General features: G+C 46.0%; 1 protein-coding gene and 1 long non-coding RNA gene across 3 annotated transcripts in view; one reads left to right on the top strand and one right to left on the bottom strand.

The window, feature by feature from the left end:
• The window catches only part of igl (IQ calmodulin-binding domain containing protein igloo), a 34,446-nt gene that overhangs the window by 11,676 nt on the left and 5,027 nt on the right, over nt 1-17,743 (top strand). For both annotated transcript variants that reach the window (XM_001360607.4, XM_015184045.2), the window contains exon 2: nt 14,535-14,726. In XM_001360607.4, the coding sequence (XP_001360644.1) occupies nt 14,535-14,726 (192 nt within the window). The remainder of the gene's footprint in view (nt 1-14,534; nt 14,727-17,743) is intronic.
• On the bottom strand, nt 9,634-10,296 carry LOC117183771 (uncharacterized). The gene is made up of 2 exons (XR_004468935.1): nt 9,868-10,296; nt 9,634-9,746 (listed from the first exon to the last, which is right to left on the bottom strand). It is a non-coding gene; the product is annotated as an uncharacterized lncRNA (long non-coding RNA).

Raw genomic sequence — 17,743 nt, 5'->3', positions numbered from 1 at the left:
CAGCAACTCACAACGTTCCCCCTCGTTTTTTTCTTTTTCTGTGAAGCATCCAATTTAATTAAGTGGCATCAAGTAGGCGTCGGGGTCAGAGCCGGAAGGCTCAAGCGATGGGCAAATGGCAGTGAGAGGGAAAAAAACAGAAGAGATTGGCTTTTCCTTTTGTTCTTTGATGGGAAAATATGGGTGGAAGGCTGTCCCAGCCCGATATTAGTCAACAAACTCCTCAAAAAATAGCCAAAGGTGCAGAGTACTGCTTGCAGTGCCCACTGCTTGTTTGTTCAACCGCATAACCGTTCTCTCGCCCCTCTGCCCACCCGCTTCGTACATGCAGTTCTCTCGCGCTCTAACTATCGTTCGCTCTCGGCTTAGCTACAGCCCAAGCGAGCTGCGGCAGCGCTCTCTTTCTCTGGCGCTTTTTCGTTAGGGCACGAACCATTCGGTGCGCTTGGTTGGTCGTGCTCAGTCTCGAGCTGATCTTCGTAGCCCACATCGTTGTTCATCGTTCGTTCCCACACATAGCAACATACACACATTCGCTTTCGTCTATCAATAAACTGCAATATACATTTTTACATATGTACATACGTCGGTCTCAATCGAACCATAAATTGTGCCTCTTATTTAAAACATCTCGTCTTTTTATTCAACTGCTGGTGCAAAAGCTTATTAGCTTTAATGGTTTGGGGAACTTCTGTTATAAAGAAATTCCAAAAAAACTTGTCATTAAAAAGTTTTCTATTCAAAAGTTTTTAAAAATAGTCAACTTTTTCTCTAGCTAATATATCGAAATGAGCAAAGTTCTTCTCCTTCTCCTTCACCTTTTTTTTTTGTTATAAAATTCCTTAATTTTTATTTTTTTTCTGTGGCTTCACCAACACTTCGACTTGACACCGAAAATAATGAAAAAATGCACTCTTCATGTGCCTGAACCGCCAAAGCATTTGAGTCTCTTTTGTGCACAAGCTGTCTAAAATATTTGCGAGGAATGGAATTTAATTAACGGCCCACTCTGTCCCCCACCCCACTCCTCGGAAAAATTTGTATCAAAGCACTGGCGACAAAGCAGAAATTAAATATTCAATTTCAGACCCGTGGCATGGTACAAAATATTCTGTGTTAAAGTTTGAATCCCCCGAGCACTTCCCGCTGAGTGCAAACAAACATGCCACATGCAACACGAGTCATGAGCCACGAGGCGAAACAAAACTAAACTAAACAAGAGAGCGGAGGAGAGCGGAGGAGAACCAGGACCGGGATCGAGAACAGAACCGGGAGGAGGAGCGGAACTAAGGACTCTGCGAATGACACATGACCTACAACGTTCTGTTATTTCGTCTGCCGTTTTTTGGCTCGTTTTTTATTGTTTGGTGAAATATTTGTATGACTGGCTTTACGTGAGTTTCAGAGCTTCCAAGCGCCTCCAAGGGGCGGGGGCAATCGGCCTGACACTGGAGGATTTGTCTTGCCTTGTTTTCACTTCCACTACCACTTCCAGTCCCACTTCCCGCCGGCCAATCAATCACTGGCGAGCTCCGCTTAGCGCATAATTCGAAAGAATAAATAAACGAGGGGGAAAATATTCGGCAGAGCCATGCAAATCCAGACACGCCAAGACCTCTTCCGAAATCACATTCAGAGGAGCCGAAGGAAAATTAAATAAATGTGATGGATGGCCATACATGAACAGGGAAACAATAATATGTGGGAAGAATTTCCTGAGAGCCGAAGATTAACATACCCTTTCAGGTGGATCGATGTTCAGTTTCGAAAGTAAACAAGTTTATTTCTAAGAGAATTGACCCTGTTCATCCTCTGGCTTTAAGGAACTCTCTCTAATGTCATGTTAGAAGTCACTGGCTTCACTGGCTTGCCATCAATATTAATGGATTTCTTCAAGCTTCGCTGGCACTTCTACTTCAATCATGAGTTGGCAACATAGTCGTAATAAGCTGGAGTGCCTTCGCAACTCCTGCCTTTTTTGTGGTGTCTTATCTTACCACATGACTGCCCAATATGCCTTCAATGATGTTACCGAAAACAACGTAAACGTGTATAAAATCCCCTGTCACAATTGTGTTATCCCTGCAGCTTTACACAACTTTAATTTGTTATAATCCTCTGGGCTTGGGGCAGCCCACAAAGCCAAAGCTGAGTCTGAAGCATTCGAGAATACAAAATATACATACAAACACCCACATGCTGAAAGATACACATATGTACATACGAAGATATCAATTTCACAAAAGAAATCATTCAGGCGCATAACAACAAAACAGAGCGGAGAATGGGGCCCATCATGAATGTCCTGGCAGCATTTCATATTATGTACGAGTACGAGCCTGCTCCTCCCCCACGCCCCTCTCTCCCTCTCTCTCTCTGGGATCCTCTCCTTCGGTTTACACAAATGTCAAGTGACACACAAGCCCTCCAGCTTGCCCCTGTCCCGCCTATAAATACAGTCGTATATGTATATTGGATATATCCTAACAAATTGGAAACGTGTGGTGCTCTGAGCTTGACTTTTGTGCTGTGCATTCGGTATGCTATAATTCAATTCCAGATACACTATGACAACAGAAAGGGGGACATGTGTACGTATGTGCGTATCTGTGTGACATATCATGCCTCACTTGCTCCCTGTGGCCACAAATGATTTTCAAGTCTGTCAAATTATGCTGCAAAAGTTTTCTTGATGTGACAGATTCGCTACGACATTCTGTGCCGCTGCCTCATGCCTCCCGCCGCTCCTCAGCTTTTCCTTTGGCCTTCCATGCTATGCCGCATAATTAATGCCAATGACAAACAGTTACTGCCTTCCAGCCGCTGTTTGTTCTTCAATCGGGCCGTGAAATTGTGCCACTCCATGAACGGTTGCTCATACGCCGTGTTGCTCGGTCAGCTTTCAAGGAAATTCTCCGAGGAGTGGCTGTTTCTGCATTGCTGTTGACTTTGCATCTCGAATGGTTAACGGCAAGCCCCTGGCTTCTATGTACTAGCACAAATTTGCAGCTTCATAGTGGGGCTGGGAAAATCTAGCCTACAACAGATTTGACAGAAAGAACTCGATAACCTTTTCCTTCAAACAATCGGTGCTCTAGTAGTAAAGTTCAAATCTATTTTGATCTGGATTTTACCATTTACCCAATAGCCATCTCCCTGCCTTGTGGCCAAGCGGGGTATCTATTAATAAAGCAGACAAAGGCCTCCTGCTGGGGCTGGGGCTGGACCTGCCCCACTTGCCACCGCCTCCAGTCCCCTCTGGCTAAGTGGCCCGCAATTTAGTGCCGCACTTTTGACAGCACGCATCGGCACTGGCAGTGGCACTGGCACTGGCCATTTGTCTGGCCCTGCGACACCGTATTCAATTAAATATTGAAAGACATGACCAATAAATTACCCAACACGAACACGAACGCCAAATGGAATACCAAACCAGAGTCAGAACCAGAACCAGAACCAGAGCCAGAGACTCTCCCGGTTAGGTCAGAGCGGACCAGTCCTGAGCCTGTCCGGGGGCAAGGTGAATTATTCAGGGCATGCTCATAAATATAACCCACATTAGGGCCAAATCGCTATAGATCTACAAATTGCCTAAATATTTAATAGCAATGGGGCCCGCCAGCCGAACAAGAACTTTTAACCAGCGCCCGGAAGAGCGTTGGGGGATAGTCATCAGTATTGGGTAGCTGAAAAGATTTATACGCCCCGTTGACAGGGCCCAAACGCACGTGTCCTGGCACTGGTTTGGCATCGGCTTGGGCCTGGGTTTTGGGCTGGAGCTTCCATTCAAGGGGTTGGCACAAAGGAAATCACTTTTTTTGTTTGGCCACATCATAATTCATTTGTTTCGGTTTCGGTGATGAAGGCGGAAAATGTAATTTTCCAAATTCAAGCCCGGCCATTGTCTGGGAAATTCAAATCGCTTTCTGCCGCTGCGCTGCCGTTGGCTGCCTTCCGATTCGCAGTCAATAAAATCAAATTTATTTCAGTTAGGGATTTTCGGTCATTAAGCGGAATTTGTATTCCTTGAGTTTTCCTGTTTTGAGCTTCGGCTGTGCTCCATTAATCCGCTCAGCCAGGAAATTGAAAGAGGCGAGGCGAAGGCATCTCTAAATGTGGAATGTGATCCAAATTTCACTGCCGTGGGATGAGTGGGCGGATGTAAGGGGGATTTCGTAATGCATTAAGTGACAGGAAAGCATGCTTTAACCTTTAACTGGTCGCTTGGCTCATCAATTATTCCACAGTCCTTTGTATCTGTGCGAAACCCATTTCCCAGCAGCCAATCATCTTGGCAGATATCATCGCATACCCGTGGCAACCTTGTGTCCCGGCCCGATAATCTGCCAAAGGACATTCATACCCAGATGCTCATATTTTCCTTGAGACAGTCTGTCAGTCAGTTGACTCTGAGTCAATACTTTTGACTTTTCCTTTGGGGAAGTTGGCTGCAGCCAGCCGCCAGTCGCCAGCAACAAAACAAACAAGACAGCCAGCGAGCTAATGTATTGGCAAAGTTCAAAGTATGCAAAGTCGGTGGCAAGCAGCAAAGTTGCTGCCACAGTAACGAACTGACAGCAACCTCGTTATGGCCAACCAAGAGGCCACTTCGCCTCCTCCTCCCTCACTCCCGCTAAAAAGCAAGGAGTCTCCGTCGTAAGCCGTTCTTGGGACATTGCTTTAGCTGCCATTTGATACAGTTAGTTGGGACCCCTGCCACCCCCCGCCCCCCGCCCCCGGTCCAGCACAATCCGTCGGTTACTCAATACATGGGTATGGTCTGGTCTGGTCTGGTCTGGTCTGTCTCCGTTCTTTAGTCCTTTAGTCCTTCAGTACGTCAGTCCGCCAGTGGAGCATGTATTTCCTGCCTTTCTGCGCTGCAGCGCAGAATTTCCGTTTCAATGCACTCTGATTGAAAGTCTTACGTGGTGCTCTGTGTCTGTGTCTGTGTGTGTGTGTGTTTTGGTGGGTCTGTGTGCTGCCTGAAGGACCTCCCCGTCCGGGACCCACTCGACTGTGTAGTACTTTTTGCAATTTTAATGTGCAATGACGTAGATGCAGGCGCTGATAATGTCGTAACGCCCCCATTTTCGATAAGGCGTCAAACTCGAATAAATTCAAGGGGAAAACGCTGCTTTGGAATGCCACGAAGGGAAGCATACCCTCTGATAGATAGCTGCCTGGAGATAAAAACTAGTATAGATATTAATATTCAAACTGAAGCATATACATATGTGTGTACATAAGTAGCACACAATATTCCAACAATTTATGCACTTATGCTTCCGTTAGCAACACTATTCAATTCAGTAGAGAAGGGGCCCTTCAGCTGTGAAGAGTATAAAGTGTGTCATGCCCCATAGAGGAAGCCTTTGTTGCATGTTGTGTGTGTGTGTGTGCTCTGCTGACAATGCAACTGTCCACGAACTCTTCAATCAGCACAATGCAGGCCAAAGAGCCGAGCCTTCTGATGCTTTTGGCCTTTGTTAATCAGTTTCCTCAAGAGCTTTTGGCCTCCCCCCATCGAGGGCGGAAGTGAGACCATGGGCGTTGTCTGTGACCCAAGATCTGCACCGTTCCGTTAAGTTCCATTCAGTTCCGTTCAGTCCTGTTCCGTCATCAAGTATCTAATTAAATTGAGCGTTCCACTTGGACGTTATCAAACGAATCTCACTTTCGAGGGGGGGGGGAAACCAAGGCTGAAACGGATTCCGTGGAATTGCTTTCTCTTTAATTGGATTGGGATTGCTGTCGTGTTTGTCCAGGACGGTGAGCGCAAGGAGCGCATGGAGCGACGACCAAGGTCCTGCAAATACGAGCATTTGCCACCTTCTCTTGGATTTGCGCTCTCATTTATTTGCTTTACGGCATGTTTGTGCTCATAACTGTAAATCCGTTTTTATTATCCGCCCTTAAATCGTGGAGTCGGGCAACAGAGCTCCAGGCCAAAAGGGTCGCAAGTCCTTTTTGGCCACATTTTTCGTTCCTCCCGTTGCCTCGTTGCCTCGTTCCCGCGCTCTTCGTTACCCCCTTTAAATATTGTTGAGGCTACAAATTTGACGCTCACTCTGTCCGTATCTCGCTCTGCATGCCGCCCAGTCCATCCGGACTCTGTCTCCCCTTGCTCCACTTGGCTTGTGCTATTTCTGTGGCTCTGCGGCTCTAGCCTTGGCTTGTTTGACTCTTGCCACACAAACTATTGTGGGCCAAAAAATAACCAGCATTCCATGTAAATATGAATTGAGTGAAGATTCTGCGGGAAGGCATAAATAGCTGGCAAAGACCCTTGATTTACGGCTACGCTTAGGGAATGGGGAATCTCATTCAATTGGATGGTATTTGCCAAGGAATTCGTTTGTTGAGTCACTCATTTGCCTGGCTTCTTCTACGAGTATGGTATGTGAGATTCCGTCTCCTTTAAATTTAACATATTTAATCTGGGGTCATTTTCCAATCCGCTGCTCTATGTCATCGGATACCTCCCTCTAACATCTTCGAGTATTCTGCTTAAATTTTGTGTTTATAATGAAAATGGCTGCAGGCTGCAGTTTCCCCATCACCCAGCACGAGTCCCTTTTGGGCGACACAAAAATGAGCCGCAGGAGCACCGAGGCAAAGCACCTGCTCGGAGGACTGTAATTGATTTTAATATTTAATTGCGACAACATTGAAATGCAAACAAGCTAAAAGTATTTCGAGCATAAAATCAATTTGCCCAAACTGCATGAGGCACTGGCATACATTCCTCATTCCTCCTTCTCGCCCCATGGTGTCTGATATCTTTAGAGTGTCTGAGAAATATTTACCAGGGATATGTCTTCAACTAGATGATTGGCTTTCCACAGAGCACAGAGTGTATTTACTCAGTGGGGTGAGGAGTTTTCAATTAGTTGCCTTTTACATCGATATTGGCTTGCTTTCGTTTACTCTTTCGCTTGAAATGCTGCGAAAATTGTTCTAAAATTGACTTTTCGCATATATTTTCGTTGCGTTGGCAAACTCTGGCTGTTGTCAGTGGGCAAACACATTGAGTGACAAAACATTTTTGGTAAGCTGCTTTTGCGCTGAGCTCCGCTTTCCACCCACTGGAGCACCCCCACTACCCGCCCCGCTCTGTTGTCTTTTAGCCACACAAATGCCTCGACGACTACAGATACAAAACAACATAAACAAAAATTCCATTGGGCTTAGAGTTTCCACTCAACAGCTGCAATTTTCATGGTCTGACACTTTATGGTGCCGTTGTCCCATATCATCCACATCCTCATCTGACACTGAAGTTGGGCAATCTATGGGAACATCTCGAGTTACTACACTTTTTTCTTTGAACTCCTATCTTTTGGTTGCCAATAAAGAGTATCGTTTTGAGTTATTTTGTTGCCTACTTTCGCCTTTCCATAAACTGATTCTGTCTTCTTTGGACTGCCGACTTGTCTTTGGCTATTCGGGGCGGCTGTTGTTCTTTCATTTGCTTGCCTGCCACATGCCCCACAAAATGACACTTGAGATCCCCCCAATGTTTGCATTTGCATGTTTGCACTGGACTACACACGGGTACCCCCACTCCCTCACTTTTGTTATGACTCTTTGGGGGACAGTCATGAGTTAATTTAATTCTGGGCTTCGTTCTCCCCTTTCTAGCGGTCGCTCGGACAGGCTTTCTTTGTCAGCGCAAATGGAAGAGAAATGTTGGGACCGGGTCTCTTCTGGGGCCACATGACATGCCACTTAATTTGACTTAGTTTGGCTCTTATTTGTCATTTATTTTGCGACACTGACAGTCCATTGGCGTGGCATTAGTGCATTTGGGATTGGCTTGGAAGACACTGGCACTGTCGAAGCGAGAGTGCTGACCCAGTTCTACTCGTATTCGTATGCATACAAGGTGAAATGCGGCTAAGACCCCTGACAAGAATCAGTTAATTAAGCCTTTGTTGGTATATTCAATTAAATTGTTAGACAACAATGTGTGCGACGAGTTTAGTTTAGAAGAGCGAAGAGATATTCCGCACTTGGCGTCGTGACAGTTTTGTTAATTTCATCCGACACTCGGACATGACATTAATGTGCATAAACCAGTTGGAGTGAAACAATAACCATCGCACTCAAGAGCAAACAAAAGACGGCAGCCATAAATAAAAGTGGCAGCCATGAGTAACGGCAGGGGCACGGACATGCGCCACAAGTTTAAGTATAAATTACCAACATAAATATAAGAGCCTGGCAACAATGGCAATGCCAGTCAATAGCTCACGCATCAGGGAAACGGAACCGCACCGAAAAAAACCCAAAGAACAACAAGAAACCAAACAAAAACCACAAAATGGCAACGGAAACTGCTGCACGGGTAAATAATGAAAACGGGAATAGCGTGGGAAAAGCAGGGGCGGGAGGAAGGAAAGGGATCCCCATAAGCATGACTCTTTAGAAAGTTTCTTTTACGTTATGTTTTTGGTGTACATTACAAGGTGGAAATTAAATTTTCGCATGTCAGCTTGCAATTAATTCCCACACCCGTCGAGGGGCTGAGAGCAGAAACCTAATGGAAACTGACCTGAACATAAAATAATATAAAATCAACATTCAAAAAGAAAAGCAAAGAATCTAGAGGGCATCCTATATCATACTCCTTTCAAGCCTCAATGCATTGAAATCTATAGTTCTCGCTTCGATTCCCATCAGCTTCAAGCAGACGTGTAACAAAACCATTCGAGTATCTTGTAGGAAGATTAATTTGGGGGGAAACTATGTACCTCAATGAGGAGGAGGGGAGGAGCATCAAAAGGCTGCGCAATTATGGCAATCTGGAGCCCTGGCCCGGCCAAAAGGACCAGTCAGCAAATTGCTATTTGGCATGCCAGCCCAGCGCAGTTACCGCTGGCACGGCTTGAACTTTAACTCTTCCCAGATGCCCAAGGACCACAGGGCGGACCCTTTGCACTGCTGCACTTGCTTTTTATGGGCTCTGGTTGCCTGTTGCCGCCGCGCCGTGGCAGCATCAGGAGTGCTCACTGCGTCATCGACGTAATAAGTTTCAATTTCAATTGGCCTCCACAAAAGGACAGCAATTCGAGTGGCGAAAAGGGCAGGAGGAGGAGAAGAAGGGAGGATGCATGCAGATAGCGGGCTGAACGAGTGGATTCTTTATTAATAAATATAACTTTTGAAGGCCTCGCCATAGGGCTGGAGTTTTGGTCCTGCCTTCAGTGCCGGATCTGGCCACATAGTTTCGTAGGAGTGAATACTGGAAAAAGGGCAAATGGGACTGTCAGTGGATAGCATTTTTTCGCCCTCGCTGTTCTTTTCTTTATGGCCAACTTTTTGTGCTGCGTTGGCGCGAGCCTCGCCTGCGGACTGTTTTAATTTTGTTGCCAAAAGTTAGAGGCGAATTTTTGAGTAGCATTTTAATAATAAATACTTCCAACGCTCGCAACTCTGGGGCGGAATGCTCTGGAGGGGCCAGACCATACATGGCGAACGCGAGGCGCTTTCATAAATAGACCGGAAATATGCTAATGGCAGGTGGAGGAGAGGCGAGGAGAGCGCACATCCGGCAGCGCTGCAGGCAATCTGGCCACACTTATTTAAGAGACGAGTATTCTCCACTTTTAAATTGTATCTAAAACACAAAACTTTGCTTACTCTTTTATTTGCCTCTCCTTCCTGTTAGAGGGTTTAAATGAATAATGATAGTCGACTTCATTTGATTGCTTTTCTTGCCGAGAACTAAAACATTCGGAGCAGCACTAAAAAGCATCAAAGTTGTGTTAATTTAATTGAAAACTTTCCACAGCCATTGAAACTAATTAAATTTCAAACGAGGAGCTTCCAATTGCAGCTCCAACTCCAATGAAAGCAAATACTCACAGAACTTAACAGTTCGTTGGCAAACAGACCACTCAAATGATCTCGACACGTAGTCAAATGGTTAACAAATGGGTTTATTTATTTTACGTTCTTTTCTCGAGTGAAACGTGACCAGCCTAGGGCCACCGAACGAATTCCCCTGTGGCAGAACGGTCCACAGCTGTCATCATCTCTTGCATCTTCATAATTTCCAATGCCTCCTCGTCTGCATATCAAGTAGTTAAACTTTGTATTGTCCCTTGTCCGAGGCCTACGCTTCGTATGCGCAATTTTCTGTAAGTTTACACAGGCATCAATCTGTTGGAAATCGGTCGTGTGTCGACTAACTGATTAGGGCCTCAACTGACAGGCTAATCGAAGCGATTATCTTAATGGAATAATCGAGTTTCCCCGACAATCAGTGGGGAGGGAAAGGAGTAAGATCATAAAATTTCCATAGTTATCCTTGATTGTATGGAAAGGGTATCAAAACAGCTGGCATTGTAATTTTTTTATTGGAAAAGCAATTCTAATGGAAATTGAAAAACGAATAATGGATTTCTATAGAAATTAATGAACAATTGAATGGCCAATGTTTTCAGAGAAGTGGGTTTTTATCGCAACTCGTACACACATGAATGCTGTTTTCAATTTCCCTGTTCCTGGACCTGGTGCTGGTGCTGGTGCTGGTCCTGGTCCTGGGCCTGGCCCTTACGCATGTACCGACTCCCCTCAGCCATTCGGCCAGAATAATGGTGTATTGTGGTCAGCCCGGGCTTAATTATGCAAAGCCTGTTCATTATGGTGCCATCTGAACGAGAGTGTTGGTAAGTCACATATAACTCAGATAAGAGCCTGTAATTAATGGCACAGTCCTGTCCGGTCGGCACATAACTCGACCAGCCAAAGCTCTGCAATTAGGTGCCGCCCCTAGTTAGGAGAATGACATCACATAAATTCCGATAATTTGTTCAGTATAAGGCATGGCACCGCCTTTGAGGCTAAGAAATAAATATGAACTGCAATCAATAGACAAGAGTGGTTCCCGGGCAATATCGAGCGATGCACTATATTTCGTATTGCCACCCGCCGCCCTCTATTTGTGGCACGTGCGACAAACATTTCCATTTCGCACGCCACCGAATCAACAGCAAAACGTTCACCTGATTAACATTCGCGTTTTATAAAACCGATATCGATTGTTCGCCCTACTCAAGGCCATCGAAGGCGGAGGAGCAGTGGCAAAAATGGCACGCACTGCGGAAAATAGTGGCCGGAGGCAAACAGCGTACATGGCTGCCGAACACAAAGAGAGTCACGGCCATAAATTAGGAATGTCAACTGTATAAATCGAGAGGTCCCACAACTGTGGGACTGTGGAATACCAGTTGTAATACAGCTCGTGACCCCGTGCCTGACCTCATAAATGAACACATCATGGAGGTATCAATTTGCCACCAAATTATCACAGTCGCAAGTGCCTCCGCACTTGCCCCATCAATTCCGAGTGCGGCTGTTGATGGACCCATGTGGCTGGCCAAGTGAATCTAAATGGGGCAAAGTTTCGCCAAGCACCCCATACGAATCTTTAATGGGCTTTGTCAAACTCCCCGGCAGGTTAACGAGGACTGTGGGAATTCCAAAGAGCCGGCTGTGAATATGGAACTGGTTTGCGCCTGGCTTCTGGTATGAAAAGAGCTACAAAGCCAGATTGGACTTTCATTGGAAATTGGTCTGTCCGTGCGGTTGGCAGATCAAAGCGGAATTAATTACCAACTTTATTGCTGTCTGGGGAACTGACTGCCCATTAAAAGTCAACCTGACATCCTCTTATATTTTTATTAATCCTTTTTTTTGCTTTTGGAATTTAACCTGACAAAAACATTTCAGATTTCTCTTGACAAAATAATTGAAAATAGAGGGGAAACTGGTTCAGTTGATGCTTCCCCGTGCTTCCGTTGTTTGCTTATTTATTTAAGCCATGGCCCGACTATGCTCGGAGTTTATGGCTCTAAGGCCAAGGCGCACCTGGGCCAAGTTTTCTCGCTGGCTCCTTGGCTGCTGTCTCCGGTCTCCTGCATAACTCATTCGTTTTAATATTCTCCAGGCATTCTGTGCCTCAGTTTAGCATTCTTTCCGCCTCCTGTTGCCCGTATTATTGTTTCTTGTGCCAGCAGCAGACCTGCGGCACCTGTGCAACCGCTGTAATGGCAGGAGAAATTCCAGTTAAACTGCACCAGCCCACCGACAGTCAACGATTTAATTAAAATAATAAATTGCACGTAATTTGTTGCAGGCTACTGCCGCGCAGGACGCATTTTGATTGAAAGGAATGTACTAGAGCATTCCAGGAATAAGCCGGCGCTTCTACGAGGTCAGGGTTAGTCCTCTGTGGGGGATGCCTCATTACCGTAGGAGTACTACAGATCCCGCAGAGCCAGCAAATATCCCCCTCTGTAGTTTAATTTCCATTAGCAGGAAAAATTGGCTTAGCAGAAAACAACAGAACTACTGCACAGCTGCCGCTGAAATTCCATTAATTAAGACAGAAAAAAGTGTTTTTGAAAGGACAATTGTCAGAGTCGTGAGCCCGTGGACGCAGAAGTTCGAGGAGGAATACGGAGTGAATTTTAATTACGAAAATAACTTTGCTTGGTCATTGTGGTACTCCCATTCCTGGGAAGCAGCTCAGAAATCCCACAGGATGCGTAGCAGGAAGAGCAGGAAGCACTCGCAGCTTGACAAATGTAATCAGATTCTGTGCGTTCTCGGCGGAAACGGAAATGGTTTCGGGTTATTGCCTGCCAAATGGCAAATTATGAATGAATTAAGCATGAGAGATGGAGCTGCCACGCGCGGTTCCTGTTCCTGGCACCAAATTGCGTATACGCCGTGTGTAATTGGGTGCGTGCTGCGTTTAGTGTCAGGCACTTTATACTCCCGCCCGTTCGCGTGTCGATGTTCCGGGGCGAGAGACACAGGTGTGAATGTCTACCTATACGAGTATGCCACTCCATCTGTCCTGCCCCATCCACTTCCCCTGCTCCATCTCCTTCTGCGGTTATCCAATTTTATTTCGCGGAGGAGCGTTCAGCGGAGCCTTTTGGCATTTTTTAGCGCCTGCCTTCATTTTTCTGTTTAATGAGGCGCATGCAATATTTATTTAATAAATAACCTTGCCTTGCCCCACACATAATTCGCTCCGTTTGATGGCCACACTAAAGCCGAGGCCATTAGGCTCCGCCGCCAGACGGCACGTATAAATTTTCATTTTCCGTTTTTAGTTTCTAATTAGAGGATGACAGTGGTTTATGTTCATTAGTTTTCCCGGCTATTCGAAGCTTTTTTGATGGCTCTGCTGACATAAAACGAATGCTAATTGGAAACACGCATATACCCGTATTATAGTTCAAAAAGCACCTCTCAAAGGAGCCTGCCTGGTGGCCTCTGTTTTTATATTTTTCTTTAAATTATTGAATATGGGAGCAGCTTTTTCAGGATTTCCCCAATGTAGGCCATAAAAACACATTTCCATTTATGCTATAATGCTATATTGTTTTTGCTGAAAAACCGGCCTGAACAAATGCCTGCATGCGGACCAGATGTGGGATAAATAAACTCAATTTGGTGTAAAATTTTCCTATTTTTTTGTCAATCAAAAAACATACAAACAGCAGCTGCTTGTAGCCCGGAATATATTGGATTTTTATTCATGGAAAAAGTGTTGCATTACAAATGAGATAATTTGATTACAGTTCCGATGCCTAAAGCACTTAAATTTGAGAAACAATCCTTAAAGCGTGGCGAGAATTTCGCTCCATGCCGTTCAGCTCTCACTCGATAGCAGGGGATAACCGATGATTTAATGGGAAGTGCCGGAGAGCAGTTTCAGCCGCTGTGGGCAGCTATTAAAAGCATAGCACTCGCCACTTGACAGCGCCAACCTTGCCACAACCTGCCCCTGCCCCAGACCCCTTTCCGGTGAGGCAGCCCTGTGCCAGGCACAAACAACCATTTTTTTTTTTAGAAATGGCCTCTGTTTCGGTTTCGCTTTTGCCGTTGCCGTTGCCTTTTCCTTATTGATAGTGTTTGGCAGGAATGCCCGTACCAAAAGCCTCACGTGTCAATTTATTATAACTTATTCAAGGACGGCAGCACTTTTTTTTTTGCTTGCTTGGTATCTGCGTGAAAAATGCCATAAAAAATGAATGCTGACCCAGGAATGCTCGTAGAAACATGGTCGATATATCTCTGTTTATTGCACATAGCCTTCGTCCGTTTCCTCCGTTTCTTTGCGATTCTTTATCCTTCTTATCCTTCGGCCTTACGAAACTTGCGCCTGAAGTTTATTAGCCGAAGAGAACTTTCCCTTTTTCCTGTTTCCTTGGAGTCAAATGGCAGGGGGCCAGAAATTCGGAGCATTCCTTCAGCTCCGGTCGAAATCGATTGAACAGCCCCGGGGGCTGGGTGGCTGGAGAATTCCTTTGAAGTTAATTAGAGAAAAAGTTGGAGAACTTGGCCGGAACGGAGCTCATTTTTATTGATTTTCTGACCGTTTTATAGAAGTGATCGAAGTCCCTTAGTTCCATATTGAGTTTCCACTAAGAGGGAAACTTTTCTGCACTTTCAACCCAATTAATGAACTTCTATCTTTTTCTTTTGTCTCTGCTCTCCACTTTTGATTACAGCAAAAGCCGCAACAAAAATTCAAGCCGTCTTTCGAGGCCACAAAGTGAGAGAAACCATGAAAAAATCGGAAACCAAAACTGTGACCAACAATGGGGCCGCCGCAAGTGCTGCAGGAGTCGAGGAGGCAGCCGGCTCCTCGGCAGAACAGACCAAGGCAGAGCTCGAGGCTGAGTTTGATCCGAACGACAAAGGTAAGTGCCAGGTTGACCCCATGCCCCACTCCCACCCAGAGCCCATGTGGCGGAATGTTTCAAAAGATCCCAGCACTGGAGAATATCCAGGAAATCTGCTTTACAGCTCCCCATCTCTGTGCTCTAGAGGATTCCCAATTCCTCCATTCACACATTATTTGACAAAGCAGCAGGGCTCCACTCCACGGAAACGCAAACTTTTCGTGTTGTGCAATTTATTTTCAAGTGTGAGGCAACCAAAGTGTTTGTCACTTGCCAAAAACAAGCCCAAGTTTCAGCATTTGCCGGCGAAGCCTAGGCCCAAACTTTTGTGCCTCCACCCACTCGCCCTTGGGGTATTCAAACGGCAACTCCACGGATCCACAACGCTCCTAAATAATATAAAATCTTGAAATCCTATTAAGACGTTGCAGCCGCTGACAGGTTTTAGCCATAATTTGCCTGGGGCACAATCAAGTCGCGGGCATGGGAGAAGGAGAAATGTAAAGCCTCCTCAGCCTCATTAAAAACTTGGAGGAAACTGTCACCGAGGCGCATAACCAAAGAGGACAGCGTCAGTAGCTGTTAGACGACAGTTTCCAGCCCAAGCTCACGTGTGTGACACATCCACGGCTCCTCACTGGATCTCTCTCTCTCTCTTTGTAGGCTTAATTATAGGGCTGGGCGTGTCTCTGGAGGCGTAACCCCCTCTTAAGCCATTCATATGCAGATGTGTATGAGACGGCTAATTAGGCGCGCACGAGATCTCAAAGAAGAGGAGCCGCGCAGAGAGACGCACTCGCCTTTGCCACTGAGTCCACACTTAATTATAGGTGGAAGGATCTTGGAGGCTTGGGGCTCTACCAAGATGCGTTCCAGTTGGCCTTAACGTCTACAGGCCTAGACGTTGTGTCCTAGTCCATAATTTAATCCACTTCGCTCACTTCACGCGAACATTTAACTCTTTCAAAGCACGCCCATCGGATCCAGTCAGAACTTCATCATTATTCACAGCCATCGCGCTCCAACGACAGGCTAATGGCGTTGGCCTAGTTGTAAACTTCTGGCCCATTCGGCTGGACTTTAAAGCAATATTAGCAGCAACAACAGGAAGCCACGCCACGGCCAGCACAATGAACGTACTTTCGTGCGGAGCCTCAGAAAGGAAAAAAAAGCGTACATACTGAAAGTCAAACAAGGAAGCCCGCATATGGCCTTAGCCACAACTAAAGCCATTTCTAACCAAAACCAAAACAACGATTTTGGCCATTTTATATGCAAATTGGAGTGCACACAGACACACACACACACTCAAGCAAATGTCCCCAAAAAAGGACAAAAATCGAAAGCCATTTGAGGATGGTTTCTTGTGTATGCATTTCGCATTTTGGCATAAAGCTTGCGGCTTCGCCAGGTCTTGGCTTTGGAGTTGCTTTGGCTGTGTGCAACCGATTCACAAATGCACAAGGCTAACTAACACAAACACATGAGCCCCCATTGACCGACATAAACATGGGCTTACGCATTTGCTCTAATGTCTTTTGGGTCGAGTTGTTTGTCTGGCGATTTGTTTTGGGGGGTCTGTGGCATGGCCGGGGCTGGCCTCGTACTCCCTGCAGTAGCATACCCTCACTAATTATAGTTTATGGCGATGCCACAGCCCCCCGCCCCGCCCCGCCTCGCTCCCGGAACCCCCGATCAATGCCAAAACCAACAATTGCCTGTGAGTGCGAGTGCGCTATGGTAATTCGAACTACATTCGGGCGGTTGTTTGCTCTAATTGGGCGGGGTTTGGTTGCCATTCGACAATGATACATTATGATTGTGCAATAGCGAAACCGATATGGATCGACTTTTGATATGGACTAAGTGATGCCGAAAGAGATGTACACCAGAATAGAGTCGAAATAGAGTTATGTATATTTCCCCGCAAAGAATGAAAGGACAATATGTATGAGGAAACCAAGAAACCAAGGAAGTGGGGGACTTGTGGCCACCATGTTAACGTTAAATAAGGAACTACCAACCGAGCGACAGCTATAGAAGACCCCTCGTTCCAGCAGGTGTTGTCAGCGAACAGGAACATCTCGGCAGCTACAACTGCGATAAAACAGCGGCACAGCACAGCACAGCACAGCAGCTCTCCTAATTGGATTTTCGGTTTTAAGCAAGCTTGTAATTCCATTTACACCGCCAGGAGGCCCACAAAAACACAAAAGCAGCAGCAACACCAACAGTAGCAGGGGCAGGGGCAGTGGCAGTGGCAGTGGCAGCGGTGGGGCAAGCCATTTAAGTAAAATGTTAAGTGCTGTTGTTTTTGTTGGCTGCCTCCCGGTTGGCCACGAACAAAAAGGCGGATCTAAAAAGCATGCGACAGAAGAAAAAAAAAAAAGTGAAATAAAGGAAGAGAACGGCATTGACATGAGACACGCACGCACCAAGCAGGCTGAAAAACATTACTCGGCCGCTGAATTGGCGATTTTTTGTGTCTTTCCACGCTAGCACACACCCACAGATGGAGGTGGCATGCCCCACAACACCGAAGGTAAATGCCAACCCAATAAAACAGACAACAGAATGTGCACGGTGAATGGGACTGGGACTGGGACAGACACCGAGTCGGACCTCTAATGTACGGATAATGTGCGCTGGTCACGAGGTGTCTGCAGGGGTGCAGGGGATCGGGCAGACCTGGACATGGCATGCATTTTGTTTTGGCTGCTTTCCAGTGTTTAGGCCAAGTTGGTTTTGTTTAAATATTTCAACAATTTTAGCACCTTTTCATGGAATTCCCCCACAGGCCTGCTGTCCGCTGGTCGACGTGTTTATCGTGGCTCGAGGAAGGTTCCCTCGATAAATATTTAATTGCCATTTGACTGGGAAATTCGACTAAATAATATAGAGAATTTCCCCTCTCGAACAGCTACGAAAAGGTGTCCCCGAGTGCAGTGCTGTTTAATTTAAATGGCTTATGCCTCGCTGGCTGGGCCCCAAAACAGTCAGCAAATTAAATGCGTAACTGAAAATTGTGGGCAAAC

Source organism: Drosophila pseudoobscura, chromosome 3, assembly GCF_009870125.1.
Source record: "Drosophila pseudoobscura strain MV-25-SWS-2005 chromosome 3, UCI_Dpse_MV25, whole genome shotgun sequence".
NCBI classification, from domain to species: Eukaryota; Metazoa; Arthropoda; class Insecta; order Diptera; family Drosophilidae; genus Drosophila; species Drosophila pseudoobscura.
This window is presented reverse-complemented; position numbering and strand designations above follow the sequence as displayed.